This window comes from Amyelois transitella, chromosome 30 (assembly GCF_032362555.1).
Source record: "Amyelois transitella isolate CPQ chromosome 30, ilAmyTran1.1, whole genome shotgun sequence".
NCBI lineage: Eukaryota > Metazoa > Arthropoda > Insecta > Lepidoptera > Pyralidae > Amyelois > Amyelois transitella.
Genome location: NC_083533.1, coordinates 2,921,687 through 2,949,012, shown reverse-complemented (window position 1 = coordinate 2,949,012; position 27,326 = coordinate 2,921,687). Strand labels below are relative to the sequence as shown.

Here is a 27,326-nt window from a genome sequence, read left to right as displayed (position 1 = left end):
TTATTAAAGCAGCGCGTTCATCCTCCGGCGCCTTGAGAAACATCGCTTTTTCAAAAGAAAAATGAAAGGACTCTTAGAATAGCGTAAATGAAGCGTGAGTGAATTTTAATATTAACTAAAGCGGAAATGGTGTATTCTTTACTAAAGTTTTTAATGTAGGTGGCAACTATATGAACAAAGCTAAATATGTAGGTAGTAACTATTCTGCCGAAGACTGGGGCATCGCCCATGAGAGAGAATGTGTAGAAATGAATAGAGATGTGACAAAAAGAAATTGTTATTTAAAATATTTATTATCTATATCACATAGTGTACGATCGCTTCCAAAAGTGCTTCTGATTTTCTACAAAATCATAAAAGACTTGTGGAAGCGTGCACTACAAGTACATAATTAAAAATTATAGATTTAAAAATTTTACTATTATACATAATTACAATATAAATGGCTGATCAGTACGTTGTAAATACTGAAAAAATTTAATTGATCAAACTCAAAATGGCGATTGGTTTAAAAGTAATAATTACATAGTACACAGAAAATGTATCGCCATGACTAATGTACATAATAATTAAGTATTTGTTTACATAATTCCACTAAAATTAACACAAATATATGCACGGAAAATATCACATTAAATTGACAGTTAATTGTATAAAAATTGGCTAAATCTTGGGGCTAAGAACTGGGCTTTGGATGCACAAAGGCCTCTTTTACTACATTAAATATACATACAAGTTACATCTTACGTGTTTTAGGAATTGGATAAATGGACGCCTTTTCCCTAGAGGTAATGAATATTTGGTGAGGGCTTTATTTAACTGGGTTGTATTGAAACATTGTAAATTTTAAGGAGCACATTAATTTATTTTACCTATGTCATTATAACACGTCGATAGAATTTTAAAGGCATGTACCAACTTCTAAATAATAATAGGTTTAATTACATATACGAAGCAGAAATATTAACTACAAAAGAAGCCTCCAACGCAGAGATATAAAAAGCATGGTTTAATAAATTAACTTTATAAGGACCGGTTTGAACGCAGCTTTTATGTTGCCAGTAAAAGACTCCATATAGGTACACTGTTTGAAAACATAATAAACAGAATAACCACAGAGCAATTATTGCAATTATTACAGAGGCTTTTCGGCACTCTGTGCACAACTTATTATATTCATAATAGCACCTCGATTTATGATATCACTGATTTAAGGCAAGCCCTTGTTATAGAAGCACTATAATGTAATAATTCTTATTTCTTTTTTTTTTAATTTAATTTCGAGTTTTCGAATTCGAGTCCCGGTTTGTTTTATTATAGGAAGAAATTATCTATCTTTTAGTAATAGCTGCATTAAAATTAAGAATTTTATGAAAACAAACATAAGTTATACGCGTATTATTTATCATACTACAATAAGTAATTAATGATGAGAGTACTTGAGTAACCACTTTTCACTAATTACAATTCCAAACTATGTATAGCGACTGACTTATTAATTTCTTACAAGAATTAGCACCAAAAATATTAAGTACATTTAAGTACAAAAGGCGAGATTTGATTCAACCGACCTTTCCAATTAGCTTAGCGAACAGTGAATAATTATTAATTGGTTGGCAGTATTGACATAGTAATAGACTAAGTACGTGAATAATATGAATAGATTTTTTTCAATACCACAGCTAAATTTAATTTAAAAGCTCAGCTTCCTAAAATATTAAGGCGTTTCATAGAATTGAAATATCGACTTCGTAAATTGACAATTTATCAATTTTGTCTAACCATTAATATGAGACATGCATTTTTCATGACGTTTATGTATTTTAAAATATACACATTATTCGTTTGTTCGGACGCGTATTTAAGCTTTATCCATAAAACTGAAAGCACAATCCTGTAATAGCCTATATTGAAAAATCACCTAATAAAATAAAATCACTTATATAAAATAATAAAAAAATTAAGTAATTAAATTTAAAAACAACGAATACTGCTCAGTAAAATATTCGAATAATTTTCGAGAAAAATAAATGCTGTTGGGTTTTAAGTATTTTTCTTCATTATTTCTTTTTACACATAAATTAACTATAAAAATAAATTCATTACTTTAACTGGTAACTCCAATTGTGTCAAAATGGGTAAATAAAAATGGAACATTTTGTAAAAAAAAATGGCGTAAAAGACATGGAAGACATCTTATTTTGGCTATGGTTGTTTATTTTTATAATATTACATACATACATGTAATCACGTTTATATATCTCTTACGAGGTAGACATAGCCGACAGTCTTGAAAAGACTGGGAATATTTAAGGGTATTTAACAAAAAATAAAAAAACTGTTACTCAATGATATATAGATACATATATATGGTATAATATATACATTATGTTGAATTAATAAGTTCAACGAAATGCTCATATATATAGGTATTTTTATAAAAAAAATATTAATAATTAATTCATTCAAGGGAATGTCCAATCATATTTACCCAGTTTGAAGTTAAGTACTAAGTATATAATGTCCTATTTCCGAAACATTCCACCTTCCGTTTCCTTAAGATTGCATCGTATAAATACAAAATGCAGATTTTTCTATTTGTCTTCCAGATTCTACGATTCAGGTATTCTTCTTTTCCAACATCTTTTTGTAGCTCTGAAAAGGATAAACATACTGTAATTTTTTCAAAACTTTATTATTTGTTTTAGCCGGTGTGGTTCCCGGCACTTCAGAATAGGACCTTGCCAGGGGTGACGTAAAATGCGACTAAGGGAAAGGCTAATAAACATGGGATTCTTCTTTTACGCGATGGGCTAGCAAACCGTCACGTTTTTTATCTCAATTCCTTCATTAAACCATACAGCTGATCTTGCTTTTTCAGTTTTTTCGAGATTGTTGGCTCTATATATCCCGAAGAACGAAGGGACGAAGACGTGATTATAAATATGTACATTCAGTCAGAAAAGTATCGGGAATGGATTATTTATTTATGGTTCCAAATTCAAATTTTTGTTTTTTTTGTTGTTGTTAGATTGGCACAACTGTTTTCCATTTTGGCGCGGAGTTTGAGTTGCATCTGTTGTTTACATTAAATACAGTGCTATTTTTAGTTATATCATATCTAGTGTGTATTGCTAATTTCATAATGGATAAAAACATCGAACAAAGAGTTTGTCTTAAATTTTGCATTGCCAATGGAATATCGTGTTCGGAGTCACTGAAAATGTTACAGAAGGCTTACGGTGAATCGACTTTATCAAAAACTCGTGCTTATGAGTGGTACAAAGCGTTCAAAAGCGGTCGAGATGTGATGGAAGATTTGCCTCGCTCTGGTAGGCCATCAACGTCTGCAACTGAAGTTAACATCGCAAAAGTGAAGGAAATAGTGACTGAAAATCCTCATTCAACTTTGAGAGAGATAGCCACCGAACTTTCTGTATCTCACGAGTCGATCCGTACCATTTTAACTAATAAATTTGGGTATGAAACATGTTGCCGCTCGGCTAGTCCCAAAAGACCTGAATTTTTTTCAAAAACTCAATCGCATGAGAGTCGCTGAGGACATGCTAGAACGAGTCAATTCCGACCCAACATTCATGAAACGCATTGTTACTGGTGACGAGACGTGGGTTTACGAGTTTGACATGCAAACTAGTCAACAAGCTTCGGAGTGGCGCCTTCCAACTGAACCGAAACCGAAAAAAACACGCCAAAGTCGTTCAAAAGTCAAAGTCATGTTGACTGTTTTATTTGACTATCGCGGTGTTGTGCACTCGGAATTCTTGCCGGAAGGTCAAACGGTAAATAAGGAATATTATTTGAGTGTTATGCGGCGTTTAAGAGAGCAAATCCGACGAAAAAGGCCAGATTTGTGGAAAGAAAATTCTTGGATTTTGCACCATGATAATGCACCTTCGCACAAGGCCATCATTGTGAACGAATTTTTAACCAAACACTCAACAAATACCATCGAGCAACCACCATATTCACCAGATATGGCTCCAGCCGACTTTTTTCTTTTTCAACTCAAATTACCACTTCGTGGCACCCGTTTTCAATCGGTAGAAGACATAAAAGAGAATTCGCGGCGAGAACTGACCTCTATTCCGGAAACAGCGTTTAAAAATGTTTTGATGATTGGATTATTCGTTGGCGTAAGTGTATCGTTTCTAAAGGAGCATATTTTGAAGGTGATAAAATAAATTTGGATGAATAACAAACAGTTTGTGTATTATTGATCTTTTCCTGCTACTTTCTTGACAGAGTAGTATCCCAAGTAACAATTAGGCGCTAAAGTAAGATTTATAATAAGTCTATAAAAGCGCTAACTAGATTCTAAAGTGGTTTATGGGTGTAACAAATTAGTGTTAGAGCGCGCTCTAACCCTACTTTACCCCCGAATTGGGCACAATTTTATATTACTTAAGGTTGTATAATGACGGTATACAAGAGTTATGGTAATTGGCTAAGAGGTACAATTAGTGCTATAAGAAAGTTATTATAGCGGTAACAGGATCTCTTAGCGATACAAGAGGGGTAAATAAGCGTCAACTGACTCCTTAAGCGGTACAGTAGAGATACAAAGGCGTTAATTATATTTTCAAGCGCTAAAAGGGAGGTAAATAGGTGTTTTGTAACGGTCCGAACGCTATTCAAGATAATTAAACTAATTTTGTGATCTAATAATAAATAATTTTATTTTCAATGGCTATAAGTTTACGACTAATGATTTTTATATTAAACAAAAAAAAGTGATATTGTATGGTGAGAAATGAAAGCATATTTTTGCTGCGAAGGGAAGTACACTGTGAATATGTTACATATTTATTGGCAAATAATTCGAGCGCCCGATGTATGTTGTCTATTTACTGAAAACTTTTCCACGTATTTACAACAATTTTTGTTTATTTTGGTTGCGACGCCATTGTCAAAAACAAGTAGTCAATATAAGAAATACAGTAGTGACCTTAAGCGCTATTACTTTACCTTTAGTCACAAAAAAGTAACAATAGACGCTATAGGATCTGTTATAGCGAAAAATTATACTCCTATTTGACTTAAGGTAATGCAAGAGAGTTTTGTATAACTTCAAGCATTTGGTTCTATATAAGATTAAATAAACACTATTGTAAGGCTGGTAGCGCTTATTAACGCTATTGTGCAACTTTAGGTTCTTGTAAAGAGTTTATTATCACCTGCATAGCACTTTTGGAGGTAGTAGCTAATTCTTATTCTTATTTAGATCTTAGAGTTCTAAGATTCACTTAAAGCTATAACACAAAATGCTGTGCATGTACAACAGTGTTAAGATTTGCCATAATACATCCATAACCTTTAAGCTCGCCTAATTGTCGCGCTTGTAACTCTGTATTATAAGTAGAAGTGATATACGTTACTTGGTACGCCACTTTATCGCCAATAGTCATAAGTGTTGCTACTGTAATGCCTTTGTAGCCCACTAAGTAACAAAATAAGCTCTTATCGTCGCCTAAATGTTTGTTGGGATGTATTTACAGACGAAAATTGAGCCAGCCCAAAATGAGTTCGAGATTTCGAGACGTTTTGTTATGAGATGAGAGAAAGTTTTAGATTTTCTTACCTCCTCCGCCATTTTGTAAAGCATGGCAGCGGTCTCCTTTCCTGTCTGTTCGACCAGCATCTTGAATATTCCATTCTCCGACTCGCTCGCTTCAGACCTGAAAGAGGGAGATAGAAGATTACTTCATAGTACATTATTAATCACTTAGGTATAAAATATATATTTATATATATATGGGACATATACTTATTTAGTGTAGAAGAATACGACCAGTCGATCTCGTTCCCGTGGGTGTCGTTAATGGCGACTAAAGGATACGCTTATAAACTTGAGATTATCCTTTTAGGCTATGGGCTAGCAACATGTCAGTACCTATATGAATCTCAATTCTATCATTAAGCCAAACAGATGAACGTGGCCTATCAGTATTTTCAAGATTCTGCTCGGTCGGCTCCGCCTACGCCGCATGGGACATAGACGTGATTATATATATACATACAAACATACATATAGTCACGTCTATATCTCTTACGGGGTAGACAGAGCCAACAGTCCCGAAAATACTGAATGGCCACGTTCAGCTGCTCGGCTTAATGATAGAATTGAGAGTCAAATAGTGACAGGTTGCTAGTCCATCGCTTAAAAAAGGATCGCAATTTTATAAGCCTATCCCTTAGTCGCCTTTTACGACATCCATGGAAAAGAGATGGAATGGTCCTATTATTTTTGTATTGGTGCCGGGAACCACACGGCACATTATATAGGTATATATATATATATATATCGTTAAGCCAAATAGCTGAACGTGGCCATTCAGTCTTTTCAAGACTGTTGGCTCTGTCTACCCCGCAAGGGATATAGACGTGACCATATGTATGTATGTATATATGTATGTACTCACCGGGCCGAGTAAGTCCTGGTTCGATTCTTGTCGCTGCCTTCATGTGTTGAAGGCTCAAAAGCAAAGTTCTCCGGTATTGCTAGAGGTGCCTAGAACAATAAATAAAAAAAAATATTTAATAAGAGAGATAAATAATCTTATATATAAAATTCTCGTGTCACAATGTTCGTTCCCGTACTCCTCCGAAACGGCTTGAGCGATTCTAATGAAATTATGTGAGCATATTGAGTAGGTCTAAGAATCGGCCATTATCATCACTAAGGGGAGTGATAAGTGTTGTCCACTGTTTAAATTTTTTTTAACTAGAAATTACTTATAATAAAAAAAATATTTGTATGGCAAAACAAGGTTTGCCGGGACAGCTAGGATATATGTACATATATAAATACAGTTGAATCGACAACCTCTTCCTTTATTGAAGTCGGTTAAAAATGTACTTTGCATTTATAATATCCATTGAGAAGTTGAAAAAATCAAGAATGCGAATTCAAATTTACTTGGTGAAGTCGATTTACAAATTTGTTTGCATTTATAATATACGTTGAGAAGTTGAAAAAATCATGAATGCGAATTCAAATTTACTTGTTGAAGTCGGTTAAAAATTTTGTTTGCATTTAGGTATAATATCTGTGGAAAAGTTGAAAAAAATCATGAATGCGAATTTCAAACTTACCTGTGTTTTTGACAATATAGTCCGTTTGGGCAACTCTGTTTTTGCCTGTGGTGTCTGGGTTAGTAGCTCATACGGGTGACCCGTTTCCACCACGCGACCCCTGCAAATACAATATATACATACAGGTCACGTCTATATCCCTTGCGGGGTAGACAGAGCCTACAGTCTTGAAAAGACTGAATGGCCACGTTCAGCTGTTTGGCTTAATGATACAATTGAGATTTAAATAGTGACAGGTCGCTAGGCCATCGCCTAAAAGAAGAATCCCAAGTTTGTAAGCCTATCCTTTAGTCGCCTTTTACGACATCCATGGGAAAGAGATGGAGTGGTCCTATTCTTTTTTGTACTGGTGCCGGAAACCACACGGCACGGCACAAAACAAGAATCCAAAGATTATTTTTCATTGGCTTTTGCAAAGTCTAAGGGAAGTGGGCACCGGCACACACTAAGTATTACACTAGTTATTGTCTTGGCTTTAAGACCAGCACAGAAGCAACTCGCCCAGATGATGACATCAATGACTCACTTGTCCATGACGATGACCCTGTCGTAGTCCATGACGGTGTTGAGTCTGTGCGCAATGGTGAGGACAGTGGCGTTCGCGAACTTCGTGCGTATCGTGTTCTGAATGTGTTTGTCTGTCCTGCAAATTGGTACTTTTGTTCATAAATGGACTGAAAAAAAAATACTGAACCGAACTTGATTTCTGACACATACACAGATTTTCAAAAGTAACACAGGCTTTCGATTACGAAACTCAAGAGGCTTGTAAGTTTATAAAATTATCTTTCATGAATGCGATTGTCATTCATCTGTTTTTAAATTTGATAGAGAATTATCGCTTACTACAACTTATAACTTAAACTCAAATCAAAGATAAGGCATAAAAAAGATAAATTACACAGATTGAGTTAGTCTCGGAGTAAGTTCGAAACTTGTGTAACGAGATACTAACACAACGATACTATATTTTACAGTAAACACTTATATAGATAAACATCCAAGACCCAGGCCAATTAGAAAATGTTCGTTTCTCATCATGCCCTGGCCGGGATTCGAACTCGGAGTGACACAAACAAGCGCACAACCGCTGCGCCACAGAGGCCGTCAATGATGACATATTAATTGTAAACCTTAGTACTCACTCTGTATCAACATTGGCCGTAGCTTCGTCTAACACCAACACAGCACAGCCGGCCAAAGCAGCTCGTGCCAAGCACACGAGTTGTCGCTGCCCTATAGACAGGTTTCCCCCACCGTCGCCCACTTTCGTGTTAAGACCCGCCGCCATGTTGGATACCATTTCGCGGAGTTCCACCTGAACCAATGAAAAGATGAAATACATTATTGAAAAAGCTAGAAAATATACGGGTTTTGTATAAATTTGTGCCGGAGTACCACAGGGGTATCACTTAAGCCCTATACATTTTATTCCAACTCTCTGTTCTATCTTCCCCCAGAGCTGCCGCGAATAAAGCTGGGCGCCGAGGCAGAGTATTTTATTTTAATTTGCGCGGGAGTACCTACTTCAAGGATACCATTTAGGTCCTATACAATTTATTTAAATTATGTCTAGTAGCCACCAGAATATTATTAAAAATTTTTATTGGAGTCACACAAGCACTTAGGCCCTATACAGTTTATTCCTTGTAACCAATTCTGAGTTTTATTCTTTTGGTGTACCACAAGGTAGTCACTCGGGCCCTACACATCTTAGCGTTAGTGGTTCGGAGTACCACAAGGGAGTCACTTATTACTACAACTGACCTGGTCCAAAGCCGCATAGATCTCCGCGTCGCTATACTTGTGCTGTGGATCGAGATTGTCTCTCAAAGCGGCCGCGAACAAAGCCGGACGCTGGGGCAAAGCGCACAGGCGGGATCTCCAACAACGAAGCCCTGCTTCGTCTGCTGTCACCCCGTCCACGGTCACTTTTCCGGATATACGGCTAAGCCTGTGAAAGAAAGAGTTTATCAGATAAGATGTTTGACGATACTCAAAAAACTAAAGAATGTTTAATGTCCTTTTTAATCCTACATTTCCAAACTATCTTCATGAAAATTTTTCGTTCCGTGATATGGACGGATTGGGATATGTCCGCCATTTTAAATATTCTTCTTAATGCAATGACTGCTTTATTTTTTGTTATATTTTTTCTTATGTGTGCAATAAAGAGTTTAACAAATGTAAATGGTAAATTAGTGGCGTGTGGTTTCCGGCACCAATAAAAAAAAGAATGGGACCACTCCATCTCCAAAGACGTGATCATAATATGATCACGTCTTTATCCCTTATTATGTATGTATGCAAATGTAAATCTGAATTTTTATGATGGGTTCGTATAATTAAAATATTGTTTAAAAATACAGAGATAGAGATTTTACCCGGCTCCGTCTACCTCGCAAGGGCAGTATACACTTGATTAAATGTATATAGATAAAGATTTTAAATTCGGCATGTAAGTAACTTATGTGGGACGATGTTATAAAATTTCAATGAGCACCAAAATTATCTGGAATTTGTAATTATGCAGACGAAGCCGCGGTCATGTAAGCAATTCACAGCATACCTGAACAGAGCATTGATCAAGGAGCTCTTCCCGGCGCCGGTCCGCCCCACCACGGCCACCTTCTCCGCGGGGCTGATGGAGAAGCTCACGTGGTTGATGGCGAAGGAAGGCTCCTCCAGCTTCTTCACGTCGCCCTGGTCTTTCTGGGGCAGCCGTTCGTATTCTAGACTCACGTCTTCGAATACTATTTCACCTGTTTAGTTAGTTAGTCGGTCAGAATACAAGTGTTATAAAGTGTAATAGTGATATTTAACCAGTGTGTGTAATTATTCAATTTTTTTTTTAATGCTGATGTGATTGAAGCATTATTGTATGTTACAACAATGTATGTATGTTACAACATACATACATATTGTATGTATGTATGTTGTAACATACATACATACAATATAATCACGTGAAAGGATGTGGTCTCTGTCTACCGCTCCGGGAAAGAGGCGTGATTTTTATGTATGTTATATATTATATATGTAAATTAGGTACCTTTAGTAGGCCACTTGTCAAAGTCCAAATCGGGATGATTCGCCTTCAAGGCCTTGGCGTTCATTTCGACGGGTTGTTCCGGTGGTAGATTCTGGTACTCCAATATTCTTTCTACCTGTAGACGAAGAGTTGTATAATAATGTGACCATTTTTTTTTTGAGTCAGAGCGGGACACTTACGGATTTCTGTATAAAAAACAAAAATATACTATATAGGTACTTAATATATAAGTTAGTTATAAATAATTATCTAAACATATAATAAAACAGTCAATATATTTCTGTCTGTACATTTAGTATTTTTGACTGACTGTTCTCGTCGGCGAGATTTGAGTGCAATGTTGATATAAAATAAGTATAAAAACTTGCTTTATTTGTAAAAGCGGGACACTTTTGCTCTCGCTAGGGACAGCGGGACAGACAGCCTGAAAGCGGGACAATCCCGCCGAAAGCGGGACGTATGGTCACTTTAGTTATATACATAAATACATACATGTTGACGTAAAACAATACAATTCATTCCTCGTTTAGAATCCTACGAAAGTTTATCAACTTCCTATGAAGTTTGAAAAAACAAGACGGGAAAATAACAAGAACTTGCGCGGTTCTTGTTATTTTGGTGGTGGTGATGAGATTTATACTATATGAAAATTGCCTTCGCTCAGGTGAATATTTTACAAAATCTAGATATATAAATAATATATAGATTTTTTGTAGTTATCGATTTAAAACCAAAATAGTATAAAATATATAATATTTATACCTCCAGAGGTATACTAAAAGATTGTTTCAAGAAAATTCCTGTGGGAACGAAGAAAACCCGATTTTGCTTATTACTGTACTGTCTAGTAACATAAGTATACCTAAATATTTCCAGGAGTTTAGAAAACCATATTTTGCGTATCACTGTACTCTAGTTATATATTAGGTATAAATTTAATTGTGCCGTGTGGTACCAATACAAAAAAGAATAGGACCACTCCATCTCTTTCCCATGGATGTCGTAAAAGGCGACTAAGAAATAGGCTTACAAACTTGGGATTCTTTTTTAGGCGATGGGCTAGCAACCTGTCACTATTTGAATCTCAATTCTATCATTAAGCCAAATAGCTGAACGTGGCCATTCAGTCCTTTCAAGACTGTTGGCTCTGTCTACCCCGCAAGGGATATAGACGTGAACATATGTATGTATGTTCACGTCTATATCCTTTTACGACATCCATAGGAAAGAGATGGAGCGGTCCTATTCTTTTTTGTATTGGTGCCGGGAACCACACAGCATATATATATATATATTATATAAGGTATAAATTAAATATTTCCAAGAGTCTCACCGACGTCATCTGGTTCTCGACCTCGGCAGTCTGCCTCATGCCGAACTGGCACATGCCCACGAGACCTATCACTTGGGTGATAGCCAATCCCACGTTGCCGCCCAGAGTTTCTGTAATAGAATACGAAATAAGTGACGTGTGGTTCCCGGCACCACCTATATATATATATATATATATATATATATATATATATATATAGGTATATATATATATATATGTAGTAGGTATATATATATATATATATATATATATATACCACCTTTAATGAGTGCTGGTCTACTGAGTATACCAAAGTGGTATAATGCCTATAAGGGTAGTAAAGTTTACTATTAGACCTATGTTAAATAGTGAACTTTACTACCCTTTCTCTTCCAAAAAATCTGGTCTACTCGGTAAACCTCTATGGTCTACTGGATAGACCATTAATTCTGTACTATATAAATTTTTTTCTTACACAAAATGTCTACTCAAAAGACCAGTCTTCTCGAACTTAATTCCACTCACGACATGAAAAAAAATCCTCTTTTCGATTAGGAACCTCACCTTCCCCGGAGAAGAGGAAGAAGCTGAACGTGACGCACGCTAGATACAGGCAGCACAGCATATCCATCCACCAGCCGAAAGCTCTGTTGGTACTCAATACCGAGGCCCAGCACGAGGAGTGGAGATCTTGTAGTTTATCAAACTCCGCCACCAATGTTCTTTGCTGTTCACGCGTCGACCTGATTGTGGTCAGTCCAGAGACTGTTGCGGCCGCGTGGTTGAGGGACTGGCTTCGAGCTGGAAGTAAATTGTTCCGATCATTATGAGAATCATTGAGATATCCCGCTGATTGTTTCCTTAACATTGTTGCGAGCCATCTATTTTAATATAAATATATAAATATAAATATATACAGGACAAATTACACAGATTGAGTTAGCCTCGAAGTAAGTTCGACACTTGTGTTACGAGATACTAACTCAACGATACCATATTTTATAATAAATACTTATATAGATAAACATCCAAGACCCAGGCCAATCAGAAAAAGTTCTTTTCTCATCATGCCCTGGCCGGGATTCGAACCCGGGACCCCCGGTGTCACAGGCAAGCGTACTACCGCTGCGCCACAGAGGCCGTCAAGTTTAATCAATGAATAACACCTAAAAAGCACCTCGATGTGCTATTTTGGCGGGCAGCATTTAGTACCCAAGGCATTAACTAGATGGGATGGATGGATGGATGGGATAATTTTATATTTGTAAAATCTGACAATTTGCAATTTAGTTTCTTCCTTCTTCCGAATATAAATCAGCACGCTGAACGCATTCTTTTATTTTAATTCCAAATTATACGGTCCAGTAGAAACGTAGACAAACATATTTATTTAAAACTTTATTGAGCCTTTAAAAAAGGAACTTAATGATAATAGCATTCTCTGCCAGTCAACCTTATGAAAATGGCAAACAGATTATAAAACAGGTCTTGAATCTTTTCGACGCTGCTGACGAGATCATTTATACGTCTTTATCTCTTACGGGGTAAATGTGTTGTACAGAGATTATACTTGGATCTACAGCTAAACCCTTATTTTTTTTTTAAATAGTCCTAATAAAAGTTGATGTACTTATTCTATAGATCTTTAAATGATCTCTCTTACCTGCAACGTTATACCTTAAACGCCACATACTCTAGACAATTTAGACAACAGATTTATTTATTTGACGTCAACCAATGTTGTTAAACCATACGTTTTGACAATTATTAAGCGATATGAAGTATCCTATAATAATGAATAAAAATTTTGAATTTGAACAATTGAAAATGAACCATTCCCACCTATAGCCTCTATCCTCTTGAGCTCCCTGCTGGCAGACAGGAACAGGTTCCTCAGCAGGAACAGAAGACCCGCCACCATCGCGGTGGGTAGCAGCAGCCACCAGTTGACGAGGCACACCACAATCAGGATTGATACCACTTCTAAGAAGAACTGTGGGCAATTATATACATACATCTGTAACTGATTCTATGCTTTCGGGTTGCATGATACGAAGGTTGTAAGTTTATTTCACCTTTATTTTATACCTGTGTTATATATCTGTACTTATATTCACATTGTGTGTCTTGTCTTCTCTTCATGCTTTATCTTCATGACAAAATTTTATGAAATTTTACATACAGGGTGACTTTAAATTCACCTGCATAATTTAACTGTTAAGTGTACTCATCTAAAGGATATTTAAAAACGTCAAAATAAAAATATCGGTTCATATTTCATAAAGTACGAAAAAAAATAAAAGTATCAAAATCCACGATCCTAAATACATCATATCACACCGGCCGGCAGAAAAGCGACGAGTAAGATTCAGAGGTCAACGACACAATTCATTCAGCTGAGCGATCTTGACAACTCTGTACTTAACTTGATCTTGATACTAGAAAAATAATTAATTTTTCAGACATTTATTTACATGTTAAGTTTTGACTTCTTTTTGTAGTATTGGTCTTTAATAAAGCGTTTGACGTAGTTTTTGAGAGTTTTTTAAATGTGAAAATGATGACGTTTAATTTAAATAAAAATAGGCTCAAACGGCTCAGAAGCATGGGTCCTGGCAAAAGGTCAGGTCAAAAGTACCCGAAACCGCCGAGCTTGCATGAAGAGAGTTATGAATGTGGATGAAGCGAAGGAAGTATGCAGAGATCGTGGCAAGTGGAAAGAGGTAGTCTCTGCGTACCCCTCCGGGAAAGAGGCGTGATTTTATGTTTGTATATATGTATGGTTCCCGGCACCAATACAAAAAAGAATAGGACCACTCCATCTATTTCCCATGGATGTCGTAAAAAGCGACTAAGGGATAGGCTTACAAACTTGGGATTCTTTTTTAGGCGATGGGCTAGCAACCTGTCACTATTTGAATCTCAATTCTATCATTAAGCCAAATAGCTGAACGTGGCCATTCAGTCCTTTCAAGACTGTTGGCTCTGTCTACCCCGCAAGGGATATAGACGTGAACATATGTATGTATAAATGTATGTTCAAGAAAGGCCTCACAAACTCACCCCAAGGCAGTCCACTAGCGCCATCGGCAATAAAGTGTCAATTTGACCCATGTCCTTGGAGAACCTGTTGAGGATCCGCCCCGAAGGGTTGTGGTGGAAGAACCACATGGGCGCGTTGGTAACACCTCTGAAATGAAAATTAACTTCGGGTTAGAACAGTTTTTTTATTCATTTGACAATTAACATACATATATACATACATAAAACATAAAATCTAGCTATAGAGACTACCTCTTTCCACTTGCCACGATCTCTGCATACTTCCTTCGGTTCATCCACATTCATAACTCTCTTCATGCAAGCTCGGCAGTTTCGGGTACTTTTGACCTGACCCTTTACCAGGACGTCTTTGACAATTTATGTGGTGTGATAAGCCGTGTAGTTCCCGGCACCAAATAATTAAACAATAGGACCACTCCATTTCACCATTGACGTCTTAAAAGGCGATTAAGGGAGAGGCTAATTGTTAAATAAAACATTTTAATGTTTTCACATTATGAATCATTTATTAACAATATATACATAGCAAATGTTAACATGGTGTAAATCACAAATAGTACCCAAGTATGACTACATCATGGAGTGTGTTACTATGACACTAATAAACTTGGGATTTGTCTTTTAGGCGATGGGCTAGCAACCTGTCACCATATGAATCTCAATTCTATCATTAAGCCAAACAGCTGGATGTGGCCTATTTTCCCAGACTATTGGCTCTGTCTACCCCGCAAGGGATAAAGACGTGATTATATGTATGTATTTTTCTTTTAGGCAATATGCTAGCATCCTGTCACTATATTATATAAGATTGTTGGCTCTGCCTGACCCGATATAGACGTGATTATGATCACGAAGTATATGTATATGTATATATATATATATATATATGTATATATATAATATGTAAGTATATGTATATATATATATATATATATATATATATATGTATCGATTTGAATAAATAACTTAACCTAATCAAATCAAAAGTTTTAACATACCTGAACATAGCATCGTGCAAGCTCACAGACGCCCTAATGCAAGTGTTATAGAACACTACCAACTTGTTCCACGTGAAAAAAATACAAATTCCTATCAGCGATGCGTAGATGTAGACGCATTGCTCCCGCGTCAGATGGAAATAGTTGCTTGGTATTGCCGTGTAGTCCACATCTGGGGAGAACAGATTAAATATATTTAAAATCTCAACTTTTATCTGGGTTTTCGACTTTCGTAGGAATTTCCATAAAAAGAAGCCTTGATGGTTTAGAAAGCTTTAACGATGAGGTTCCGTGTGGTTGCCGGCATTTTAGAATATAACCACTCCGTATCTCTTCCATGGATGTCTTAAAAGGCGACTAAGGGAAAGGCTTATAAGACTTCGGATGATGGGAAGTCATACAGCTGAACGTGGCCTTTTTGATTTTTCAAGTGGGTTCGGTTTACCGCGCAAGGGATTTAGACGTGACTATGTATGTACTGTGAGGGAAATGTTCACATTCAGGCAACTGGATAAACCATGATCGATCCTATACTGGTCAGGTTTACTTGCTAAGGTTGCGGAGGTCAAACGGGAGTCGCTTCGTGTAAAAACCTGACTCACACAATCCAGGATCCATGGTCAAAGGTATACCCCGGGCTCCTCAAAAACGTAAAAGCCTGTATTATAGGTCACCAATTCACCAGAGTTTATAATGTATTCAAACTAATGTACATAATTTTGGAAATATTCATTGGTACACGGCCGAGGTCGGATTTGAACCTGTGCCTTTCTGCGCATCACGCATTTTAACCGGGCACCTTACCGATTCAATCACCGACGCTCTCTTATATATATAATATATATATATGTATATGTGTATTACTGTTCATACCTGGAACGATTGGTATTGCCGTGCTGTTAGTCCCGTCGTCTACCGTAGACGTATTGTTTTTAAAATCTCTCAATAGAGCACTGTTTCTTTCTTCTAAATTCACCCTGAGAACAAAATGTACACGGTATAATATCAGATAGACCTATATTATAGATATATACATATATGAAAACCTACTTCTGGCGTAATTTTGAACGGGTTCTCGTAGAAGGATTACGCGTCTTGAACAAGACATCGAAATACCTTAGACTTCCGAAAGAAACATAATTTAATCAAAAAATTAATATGGTCTTAGTTCTTAGCTCCTTATTATGTATTTATCTCAAACAAAAAAACTGCAACTAGTCTACTGAAAAGAGCTTGGACTTTTCAAAAGTATTTTGGTTTTCTCAAAATTCTAGCCTTCTTAAAATACCAAGGTCTATTTAAAAGAGGTTAGGTCTACTCAAAAGATCTTGGTCTACTCAAAAGACCAAAAAAAAAATCAAAATATACATAGTAACAAATTGAGATTACAAACCATTCCTTTAACCACACATCCGTGGCCGCGTAGAAAATTTGCGCGAATATGAAAAGAGCGAACAACAGTGCCATGTAACATTTGTTCCCGCCACTTTTTATGTACGACAGGTACACGCTGTTGTCCACTGACCCTTTCTTCTGATTCTCGCCTGTAACAAACAATCGGTATTTATTTGTGGCGAAATCTCCACCAATCACACGACGCTATCAGCCAATAACAGAGAAGAGAATGAATCGCGTAAGCATAGATTTCACAGACTGGAACGTCCGACGCGTTTCCCCAGGCATAATATCACCCTGGTGGAAAGATCTTCCCTTTGTGTCGATCAAGCTAAATTATCGCTGCCGCTACATATTTATTTTTTTAACATTATATGTATGTACACAACACCATTATTGTAGGACAAAAATAACAAAAAAAAAAGAAAGTACAAAGGTTCAGCTTATTTTACACATAAATATAAATATATTAAATATATACGGGACAAATTACACTGATTGAGTTAGCCTCGAAGTAAGTTCTTTGAGACTTGTGTTACGAGATACTAACTCAACGATACTATATTTTATAATAAATACTTAATATAGATAAACATCCAAGACCCAGGCCAATCAGAAAAAGTTCTTTTCTCATCATGCCCTGGCCGGGATTTGAACCCGGGACCTCCGGTGTCACAGACAAGCGTACTACCGCTGCGCCACAGAGGCCGTCAAATTTTTATACATACTCGTACATACTTAAGTCACGTTTTTTCCCGGAGGGGTAGGTGTGAAGTGACTACGGGTTTCCACTTGCCACGACCCCTGCATACTTGTAACGCTTCATCCACATCCATAACTCTCACCATGCAAGTTCATACATACATACATACATAAAATCACGCCTCTTTCCCGGAGGGGTAGGCAGAGACTACCTCTTTCCACTTGCCACGACCCCTGCATACTTGTAACGCTTCATCCACATCCATAACTCTCTCCATGCAAGTTCATACATACATACATACATAAAATCACGCCTCTTTCCCGGAGGTGTAGGCAGAGACTACCTCTTTACACTTGCCACGATCTCTGCACACTTGTAACGCTTCATCCACATCCATAACTCTCTCCATGCAAGTTCATCGGTTTCTTTTTTTAGTTATTTGAGTGCGTTTGACCTCAATCTGTTTGATAGTAAGCAACATGAGGCCTAAGGTGGTACACGCACGCTCAAATAATGTTAACATGCTATGTTTGACAAATAAATTGATTGATTGATTGAATAATGTCTTCACTTTTGCCTTGAAAATCCCCAAGTTGTTTGTATCGGGAAAAACATAGATGCAATGCAGGGGAGGGAATTCTAAATCACAGAAGTTCGCATTATGAAAAATTTGGCGAATCGCGAGGAGCTTAATGTGGGGACATCGATCATGTAGGGGTTTCGGGTACTATCGACCTTATTTTTGAGGAAAATGCTGCAGTGCAGTTTGTAACCGCTTCTTCTGCACTGACGCTTTGGAAGCGGCAGTTAACTTAGTTTTAAGCAATTTATTTGACGCGAACCAATGTAGTGAAACCAAAAGGTAAGACTATTATAAAGTGATATTGATTAAGTGATTAAGTGTTCCATAGTAATGAATAAAAGTTTTGAATTAGAATTTCAAACGATTTTTTGAGTGTTATGAAGGTGAAGTTAAAAAAAGGGGCAACATTAATAATATCCAAATATAATAACCAAAGTAGGCCTATGTAAAAGTCATTAAGACGGCCTCTGTGGCGCAGCGGCAGTACGCTTGTCTGTGACACCGGAGGTCCCGGGTTCGAATCCCGGACAGGGCATGATGAGAAAAGAACTTTTTCTGATTGACCTAGGTCTTGGATGTTTATCTATATAAGTATTTATTATAAAATATAGTATCGTTGAGTTAGTATCTCGTAACACAAGTCTCGAACTTACTTCGAGGCTAACTCAATCTGTGTAATTTGTCCCATATACATATATACTAGCTGTCCCGCCAAACATTGTATTGCCATATAAATTTCTAGTAAAAAAAAATGTTAAGGGTGGACAACCCTTAACACTTGGGGTATGAAAAATAGATGTTAGCCGATTCTCAGACCTACTGAATATGCATGCAAAATTTGGTTAAAATCGGTAAAGCCGTTTCGATTGAGTACGGAGACAAACATTGTGACACGAGAATTTTATATATAAGATATACATATAAATAAAAATTTTGTTTTTTAAAATGCATCTTTACTGCAATGTAAATAAAACTTACCTTCGTATTTAGGATCCAGATTGTTATCTAGGTCCAAATTGAATGACAGCTGCGACGCCTCGGACATCGACCGTTGGGAGCGAAGTTTGTATGTGTGTTCCTGTCGGCAAATGTGACAATTTTGTGTAAGTTACATTACTTACAGCCGGTAATATGAGCTTATGTACCTACTGAAGTTTAAATAAATAAAAATTGTACGATTCTAGTTACGAATTCACTTAGACGTAGAGACTAATAGTACGAGATTAATAGTACGAGACTTGTAGTACGAGACTAATAGTACGAGACTAATAGTACGAGACTAATAGTACGAGACTAATAGTACGAGACTAATAGTACGAGACTAATAGTACGATACTAATAGTACGAGATTAATAGTACGAGACTAATAATACGAGTACATTTGTGCCTATTTCTCTCAGGAATAAATGCCAGAACATAACTTCTTTGTAGTTCGAGAAATATACTTAGGAGTATATATTAGTTACATTATTACACACGCAAGGGATATATGCGGGGCCGACAGAGCCAACGGTTTATATAGGGGAAAATAAATTTATTTATTTATTCTTTATACCCATTGTAACCATAACAATTTGTAAAGTGCAACAGGCGGACTTAATGCTAATAGAATTATCTATCAGCCTTTTTAATACTGTTGCCTCTGTCTACCCCGCAAGGGATATAGACGTGATTATGTGTGTGTGTGTGTTAATAACTAGAGAATTATAACAACGAACTAACGCTCATTTTCGCATCAGCCTTATGTTCGTCAGTGTTGATCATCACGTTATACACCTTCTGCATACAATATATTGATTCATTATGATAAATAGCTGATTAATTTGTTTAATTTTATTAATAGGTTAATATTCATAGTTAATTGTATAGGTTAATATTCATATTAAGTCAATTTGGTTAAGATTTCACAAAATCACCGCGGGAACAGTAATTAACGGGGCATTTTATTACAGTGCCGTGTGGTTCCCGGCACCAATACAAAAAAGAATAGGTTCACTCCATCTTTTTCCCATGGATGTCGTAAAAGGCGACTAAGGGATAGGCTTACAAACTTGAGATTCTGTCTTAGGCGATGGGCTAGCAACCTGTCACTATTTGAATCTCAATTCTATCATTAAGCCAAATAGCTGAGCGTGGCCTAACAGTCTTTTCAAGACTGTTGGCTCTGTCTACCCCACAAGGGATATAGACGTGACCATATGTATGTATGTATTTTATTACAGTTAGTTGTATTTAAGTCAAAATGTGTATTAGTCATCTGTAATACTAACCATAGTCTCCTGAATGACCACCTTGGCCTTCTGTTTCTCATCCTCCACCTTCTCACCCATCTCTATCAGCTCCTTGAAGTCGGCCACGCCGTTCTTGAGCTCGTTGTACGTGCCTTGGGCAACGATCTGAAATTGAATACATACATACATACATAAAATCACGCCTCTTTCCCGGAGGGGTAGGCAGAGACTACCTCTTTCCACTTGCCACTATCTCTGCACACTTCCTTCGCTTCATTCACATTCATAACTCTCTTCATGCAGGCTCTGCAGAAATTGAATACGTTGTCAATAATTAGCTAACAACCGCATCTTTGCCCGCGCGAATTTAGCGCCACCTACAAAAAGCGACGAATAAAAAAGTAGCACAATTTGCGCCACTCACAATAGAACATGTTTTTTTCAAATCCCACGGGAATGCTACGGGGACTGGTATATGTTAAAATAAGTCCCGTATGCCGTGTGGTTCCAGGCACCAATGGGAAAAAGAATAGGACCTCTCCAGCTCTTTCCCATGGATGTCGTAAAAGGCGACTAAGGGATAGACTTATAAACTTGTGATTCTTCTTTTAGGCGACAGGCTAGCAACCTGTCACTATTCGAATCTCAATTCTATCATTAAGCCAAACAGCTGAACATGCCAACCAGTCTTTTCAAGACTGTTAGCTCTGTCTACCCAGACGCAAGGGATATAGACGTGATTATATGTATGTATGTTACGAACAAACAGTGCACTTTCGCATGTTCCTTTGTTTCATACAATTGTATTTACTCATCAAGTCGTTTACCTCGACTCGCTTTTGTCCCGGTTGCAACTTCTCTGTCGGCTTTGTTTACACCGCGAGGGATATAGACCTGATTTTGTATGTATGTACGTAAAGAAAGAAAGTTTGTCCAAAAAAAAAAAATGTAACAGTCTCCAACTCACGCTACCCTTCCTCATGACGCAGACGAGACTGGCGTGCCTCGCGTATTGCACGTGATGCGTCACCAGCACCGTCGACTTGTCGCGGAGGAAGCCGCGGATACAGTCCTCGTAGATGGCTTGGGCGACCTGGGTGTGAAAGTACATCATCAATATATGTATCCAATATATGTATGGTAAAAATGTATCAAAATGTCTAATTGTTATCTTTAATCAATAGATGGCGCTGTGCAAAGTTTTCAAGAACTTTAGAACATTGAACTAGTGATGCATGAGTTCCACCGTCAGAATGTCGATGCACTCATATTGTGAAAAGTCTTGTTATCGGCTTAAAAATAACAGATGGCGCTGTGTAAAGTTTACAAGAACTTTAGACCGACAAAACGAGCGTGTGATGCATGAGTTAGACGTCAGAATACCGATGCACTCATCTCGAGAAATGTCTAGTTATCGGCTTAAAAATAATAGATGGCGCTGTAAAAATGGCCAATTGTCACCTTTGATCAACAGATGGCGTTGAGTAAAGTTTTCAATAACTTTAGACCGATCACAATGAGCGTGTGATGCATGAGTTACACCGTCAGTATTCCGATGCACTCATCTCGAGAAATGTCTAGTTATCGGCTTAAAAATAACAGATGGCGCTGAGTAAAGTTTTCAATAACTTTAGACCGATCACAATGAGCGTGTGATGCATGAGTTACACCGTCAGAATGCCGATGCCCTCATCTCGAGAAATGTCTAGCTATCGACTTAAAAATAACAGATGGCGCTGTAAAAATGTCCAATTGTCACCTTTGGTCAACAGATGGCGTTGAGTAAAGTTTTCAAGACATTTAGACCGATCAAAATGAACGAGTGATGCATGAGTTACAAGTCAGAATACCGATGCACTCATCTCGAGAAATGTCTAGTTATCGGCTTAAAAATAACAGATGGCGCTGTGAAAAACTTGCGTCAGACAGATGACGCAGTGTCAAGCTTGTCAGCAGTACCTTATTATCGATCACAGCAAGCGGGTCGTTTAGTAGATAAAAATCAGATAATTTTCTAAACAAATATCGATTTATGTCTAAGTATTGACTTGTATCGACAGCGCCTAGTGGATCGTCTACATACATACATACATATCATCACGCCTGTTTGCCATTGGGGTAGGCAGAGACTATGATGAGATTTCCACTTGCTACGATCCTTACAAACCTCTCCCGCTTCCTCGCACAGTCATCATGGATCGTTTGAGAGAAAGGTTTACATTCTGATACACGCATTCCGAGAAATGCTTATTAAGTTCACACTTTTAATAACAGATGGCGCTATACCAATTTTTCAAGTATTTAATACTTCAAATAACAGATGGCGCTGCGTAAACTAATCAAGTATTTTATACTCCAAATAACTAATGGCGTTTTTATATGTCAGTGGAGTTAATAAATACCTTAGCATCTACAGCGGCCAGTGGATCGTCTAGGAGATAAAGATCAGCATTCTGATACACACATCTAGCTAAAGATATCCGGGCACGCTGGCCGCCTGAGAGAGATGCACCTGTAAAAAATTTGACAATGTTAAATATTTAGTATATATATATATATTAAGTATGTTGTGCTGTGAAAGAAGATGTAGTTACAGGAATAGAAAAGGGTATGTTAAGATGGTTCGGTCATGTGGAGAGGATGAATGAAAGCAGGTTGACTAAGCAGATATACAAGGAGAGTGTGGAGGGAAAGGTCGGAGTGGGAAGACCTAGACGAACGTATCTTGATCAAATTAAGGACGTCCTGGTAAAGGGTCAGGTCAAGGGTACCCGAAACCGCCGAGCTTGCATGAAGAGAGTTATGAATGTGGATGAAGCGAAGGAAGTATGCAGAGATCGTGGCAAGTGGAAAGAGGTAGCCTCTGCCTACCCCTCCCGGAAAGAGGCGGGATTTTATGTGTGTATGTATATACAAACTTACCCCTCTCCCCGACGATGGTCTTGTCGCCGTGGGGTAATATATCTAAGTCAGTTTTAAGTTGGCAACACTTGATGACTTGCTTGTACCTCCTTAGGTCCATTTGTTGACCGAACAAGATGTTTTGGCGGACCTATAAAAAGATAATTATTACAGTTACATATGTACATACATATAGTCACGTCTATATTCCCTGCGGGGCAGACAGAACGTGATACATTGTATCCAATTTTGATAATAAATCTATTCTATGCAAGCTCGGCGGTTTCGGGTACTTTTGACCTGACCCTTTACCAGGACGTCCTTAAGTGTAAGTCCTTAAGTCCTTATGTGGATGAAGCGAAGGAAGTGTGCAGAGATCGTGGCAAGTGGAAAGAGGTAGTCTCTGCCTACCCCTCCGGGAGAGAGGCGTGATTTTATGTATGTATGTATGTATGTATTTAGTGTGCGCCGGTGTACACTTCCCGTGCACTTTGCAGAAGTCAATAAAAAATAATCTTTGGATTCTTCTTTTAGGCGTAAAAGGCGACTAAGGGATTGGTATATTGGTAACTTGGGATTCTTCTTTTAGGCGATGGGCTAGCAACCTGTCACTATTTGAAGACTATCAGAGATCGTTGCAAGTGGAAAGAGGTAGTCTCTGCCTACCCCTCCGGGAAAGAGGCGTGATTTTATATATGTTTGTTATCTATTCTATTCTATCCAAGAAAAATGTAAATCTCAACTCACCGAAGCTTCAAAAAGCCAAGGCTCTTGCGCCGCGTAAGCCACCACTCCGTTGACCTCCAAGTGGCCCGCCGTGGGCGCGACCTCCCGCAGTATGGCCTGGAGTAACGTTGACTTCCCTGACCCCACTGTACCAACTATTGTGGTCAGGGATTCGGGTTTTATCTGGCAAATTAAACGGCATTATTACAAATCAGGATTTAAATAAATGTAAGCTTATATTAACCACTTTAGATGTACACACATACAGTCACATCTATTTCCCTTGCGGGGTAGACAGAGCCAAAATTGTTGGAAAGGACTGCGGGGCCACGTTCAGCTGTATGGTTTTTCGATGGAATTGAGATTCGAATAGTGACAGGTTGCTAGCCCATTGCCTACAAGAGGAATCCAAGGTTTATAAACCTAAGTCGCCTTTTACGACATTCATAGAAAATACACAGAGCGGGGTTCTATTCTAAAATACCGGAAAAACACGTGCACATTAAAATAGTTATTGATTCTCATCGTGTGCCGTGTGTTTCCCGGCACCAATAAAAAAAGAATAGGACCACTCCATCTCGTTCCCATGGATGTTGTAAAAGGCGACTAAGGGATAGGCTTACAAACTTGGGATTCTTCTTTTAGGCGATGGGCTAGCAACCTGTCACTATTTGAATCTCAATTCCATCATAAAGCGAAACAGCTTAACGCGGCCTTTCAGTCTTTTCAAGACTGTTGGCTCTATCCACCCCGCAAGGGACATAGACGTGATTATATGTATGTATGTATGTATTCTCATGGTAACAGACAGACTCACGGTGAGAGTGACGTCACACAGCGCCGGCACCTCCTTCTCGTCGCCCTCGCACCTCCAGCGGCTGCTGAAGTGCTTCATCACCACCAGGCTTTGGGGCTTCGGCTGCTCCAGGTTGCTCTCCGAACGGATGTACGCTTGTTGGCTGCGAACGGATTGATAAAAAAAATTTACAGAAAACAAGGCAAGTATATATATATATATAAATATATACTAGCTGTCCCGGCAAACGTTGTTCTGCCATATAAAAAATAACATACATACATACATATGGTCACGTCCATATCCCATGCGGGGTAGACAGAGCCAACAGTCTTGAAGACTAAATGGCCACGTTCAGCTATTTGGCTTAATGATAGAATTGAGATTCAAATAGTGGCAGGTTGCTAGCCCATCGCCTAAAAGAAGAATCCCAAGTTTATAAGCCTATCCCTTACGTCCTCGCCTTTTACGACATCCATGGGAAAGAGATGAAGTGGTCCTATTCTTTTTTGTATTGGTGCCGGGAACCACACGGCACACAAAAATTAATTTTTAAGTAATTTCTAGTTAAATAAAATGTTAAGTGTGGACAACCCTTAACACTTAGGGGTATGAAAAATAGATGTTAGCCGATTCTCAGACCTACTGAATATGCATGCAAAATTTTGTAAAATCGGTAAAGCCGTTTCGGAGGAGTACGGAGACAAACATTGTGACACGAGAAGTTTATATATAAGATGAATGTGGATGAAGCGAAGGAAGTATGCAGAGATCGTGGCAAGTGGAAATAGGTAGTCTCTGCCTACCCCTCCGGGAAGGAGGCGTGATTTTATGTATGTAAGTATATAAATACGCTCTATACAGCAGCAAAGAATCTAAATCGCGCAAACAAAGATTTCACGGATTGGAGCATATATACAACCTCCGACACGACATCGTCTGTCGCGCGGTTCCCCAGACGTCACACCAGCCTGGCGGAAGATCTTCCCTTTGATGGCGGTCGAGCCGAATCATCGCTCCCGGTGCAAAAGATAAATAAACAATCTATAACTTGCCGTGTGGTTCCCGGCACCAGTACAAAAAAAAGAACATCTCTTTCCCATGGATGTCGCAAAAGGCGACTAAGGGATAGGCTTAGACAAACTCGGTATTCTTTTTTTAGGCGATGAGGCTAGCAACCTGTCACTATTTGAATCTCAATTCTATCATTAAGCCAAACAGCTGAGCGTGGCCTAGGTATCAGTCTTTTCAAGACTGTTGGCTCTATCTACCCCGCAAGGGATATGGACGTGACCGTATGTATGTATGTATAACTCTCACCCGTTCCCAATCTTCTCGAAGACGCCATTAGCGGTTCCAACGTTGATTTTCTTCAGATCGACGCCATCTTTATTGTCCACTTCGCTTAGCAGTAAGAACTCTTGCATCCGCTTCACGCTCACATACGCTTCTAAAGTGAACGTTATGCCTAATGGGAGGAAGTCTACCAGGGTGTACCTGGAACGGAGAGGAATTTTATTATTTTTTTAATGTAATAAATATTAAAGAGAGTTATGAATGTGGATGAAGCGAATGAAGTATGCAGGGATCGTGGCCACTGGAAAGGTGTTGTCTCTGCCTACCCTTCCGGGAAAGAGGCGTGACTTTGTACATACGTGTGGAGTAAAAATACAAGTTCTATATAGAAACGGATTACATAAAAGAAGAATCCCAAGTTTATAAGCCTTTCCTTTAGTCGCCTTTTACGACATCCATGGGAAAGAGATGGAGTGATCGTATTCTATTTCTATTGGTGCCGGCAACCTCACGGCACATAGGTTTAAAGCAAAAATAATATCGTTTGTTTATTATACAATAAAAATTATCACCCACACAAAAGTTCTCCGCTTAAACCAAGGGTAGACTGTTAGATAATGCTATCAGCATTAAGTCCGCCTATTGTTCTTTTAAAATTATAATATGAACCCCATGAGAAAAAGAGGCGTATTATATTGTATCTATATATGTACGTATGTATGTATGTACCTCAACATCTCGTAGTATGCGAACACGACGAACACTTTCGCCGCCGTGAGATCATTATCGAACGACAAGTACGATATGATGCTGAGGAATATCGCCACTTTGGTGTTCAGCTTCACGCACGATATCATGACCGCTCGCAGCCACGACATCTTCTTTATCACGCTCATTTCTTTCCTAGAAATAAAGGAAATAGTATTTAAGTCTCACATACAAAAATATCAGTGTCTTGTTGAGTGTCCGTTAAAAAATTTTTATACTAATTATATAATTTTGCGTAGAGTCTCAGTATCTATTTAATAACTAGCTGTGCCCGTGATTTCGTCCGCGTGGAATAGTTATTTTGAGCATCATTGAAGCCCTCAAGGATGAATAATTTACCCCGTTTTTTTTTAACATTTTCCATTATTTCTTCGCTCCTCATAGTTGCA

The 27,326-nt window shown here is 38.0% G+C and overlaps 1 protein-coding gene across 1 annotated transcript in view; it reads right to left on the bottom strand.

Moving 5' to 3' along the window:
• Window positions 1–1,191: 1,191 nt before the first annotated feature.
• LOC106131012 (probable multidrug resistance-associated protein lethal(2)03659) overlaps window positions 1,192–27,326 on the bottom strand; it is a 53,636-nt gene continuing 27,501 nt past the window's right edge. Inside the window, exons 10-34 of the mRNA XM_060952892.1 lie at window positions 26,899–27,072; window positions 26,194–26,370; window positions 24,895–25,036; window positions 24,099–24,260; window positions 23,373–23,502; window positions 22,853–22,962; window positions 21,418–21,543; window positions 20,490–20,615; window positions 19,198–19,297; window positions 16,932–17,082; window positions 16,412–16,515; window positions 15,539–15,710; window positions 14,541–14,667; window positions 13,320–13,470; window positions 12,042–12,278; window positions 11,499–11,608; window positions 10,166–10,280; window positions 9,683–9,875; window positions 8,881–9,067; window positions 8,259–8,431; window positions 7,640–7,756; window positions 7,114–7,213; window positions 6,441–6,529; window positions 5,600–5,696; window positions 1,192–2,655 (exon numbers count right to left, since the gene is read on the bottom strand). Of these exons, the coding sequence (XP_060808875.1) occupies window positions 2,620–2,655; window positions 5,600–5,696; window positions 6,441–6,529; window positions 7,114–7,213; window positions 7,640–7,756; window positions 8,259–8,431; window positions 8,881–9,067; window positions 9,683–9,875; window positions 10,166–10,280; window positions 11,499–11,608; window positions 12,042–12,278; window positions 13,320–13,470; window positions 14,541–14,667; window positions 15,539–15,710; window positions 16,412–16,515; window positions 16,932–17,082; window positions 19,198–19,297; window positions 20,490–20,615; window positions 21,418–21,543; window positions 22,853–22,962; window positions 23,373–23,502; window positions 24,099–24,260; window positions 24,895–25,036; window positions 26,194–26,370; window positions 26,899–27,072 (3,406 nt within the window). The 3' untranslated portion in view covers window positions 1,192–2,619. The remainder of the gene's footprint in view (window positions 2,656–5,599; window positions 5,697–6,440; window positions 6,530–7,113; window positions 7,214–7,639; window positions 7,757–8,258; window positions 8,432–8,880; window positions 9,068–9,682; window positions 9,876–10,165; window positions 10,281–11,498; window positions 11,609–12,041; window positions 12,279–13,319; window positions 13,471–14,540; window positions 14,668–15,538; window positions 15,711–16,411; window positions 16,516–16,931; window positions 17,083–19,197; window positions 19,298–20,489; window positions 20,616–21,417; window positions 21,544–22,852; window positions 22,963–23,372; window positions 23,503–24,098; window positions 24,261–24,894; window positions 25,037–26,193; window positions 26,371–26,898; window positions 27,073–27,326) is intronic.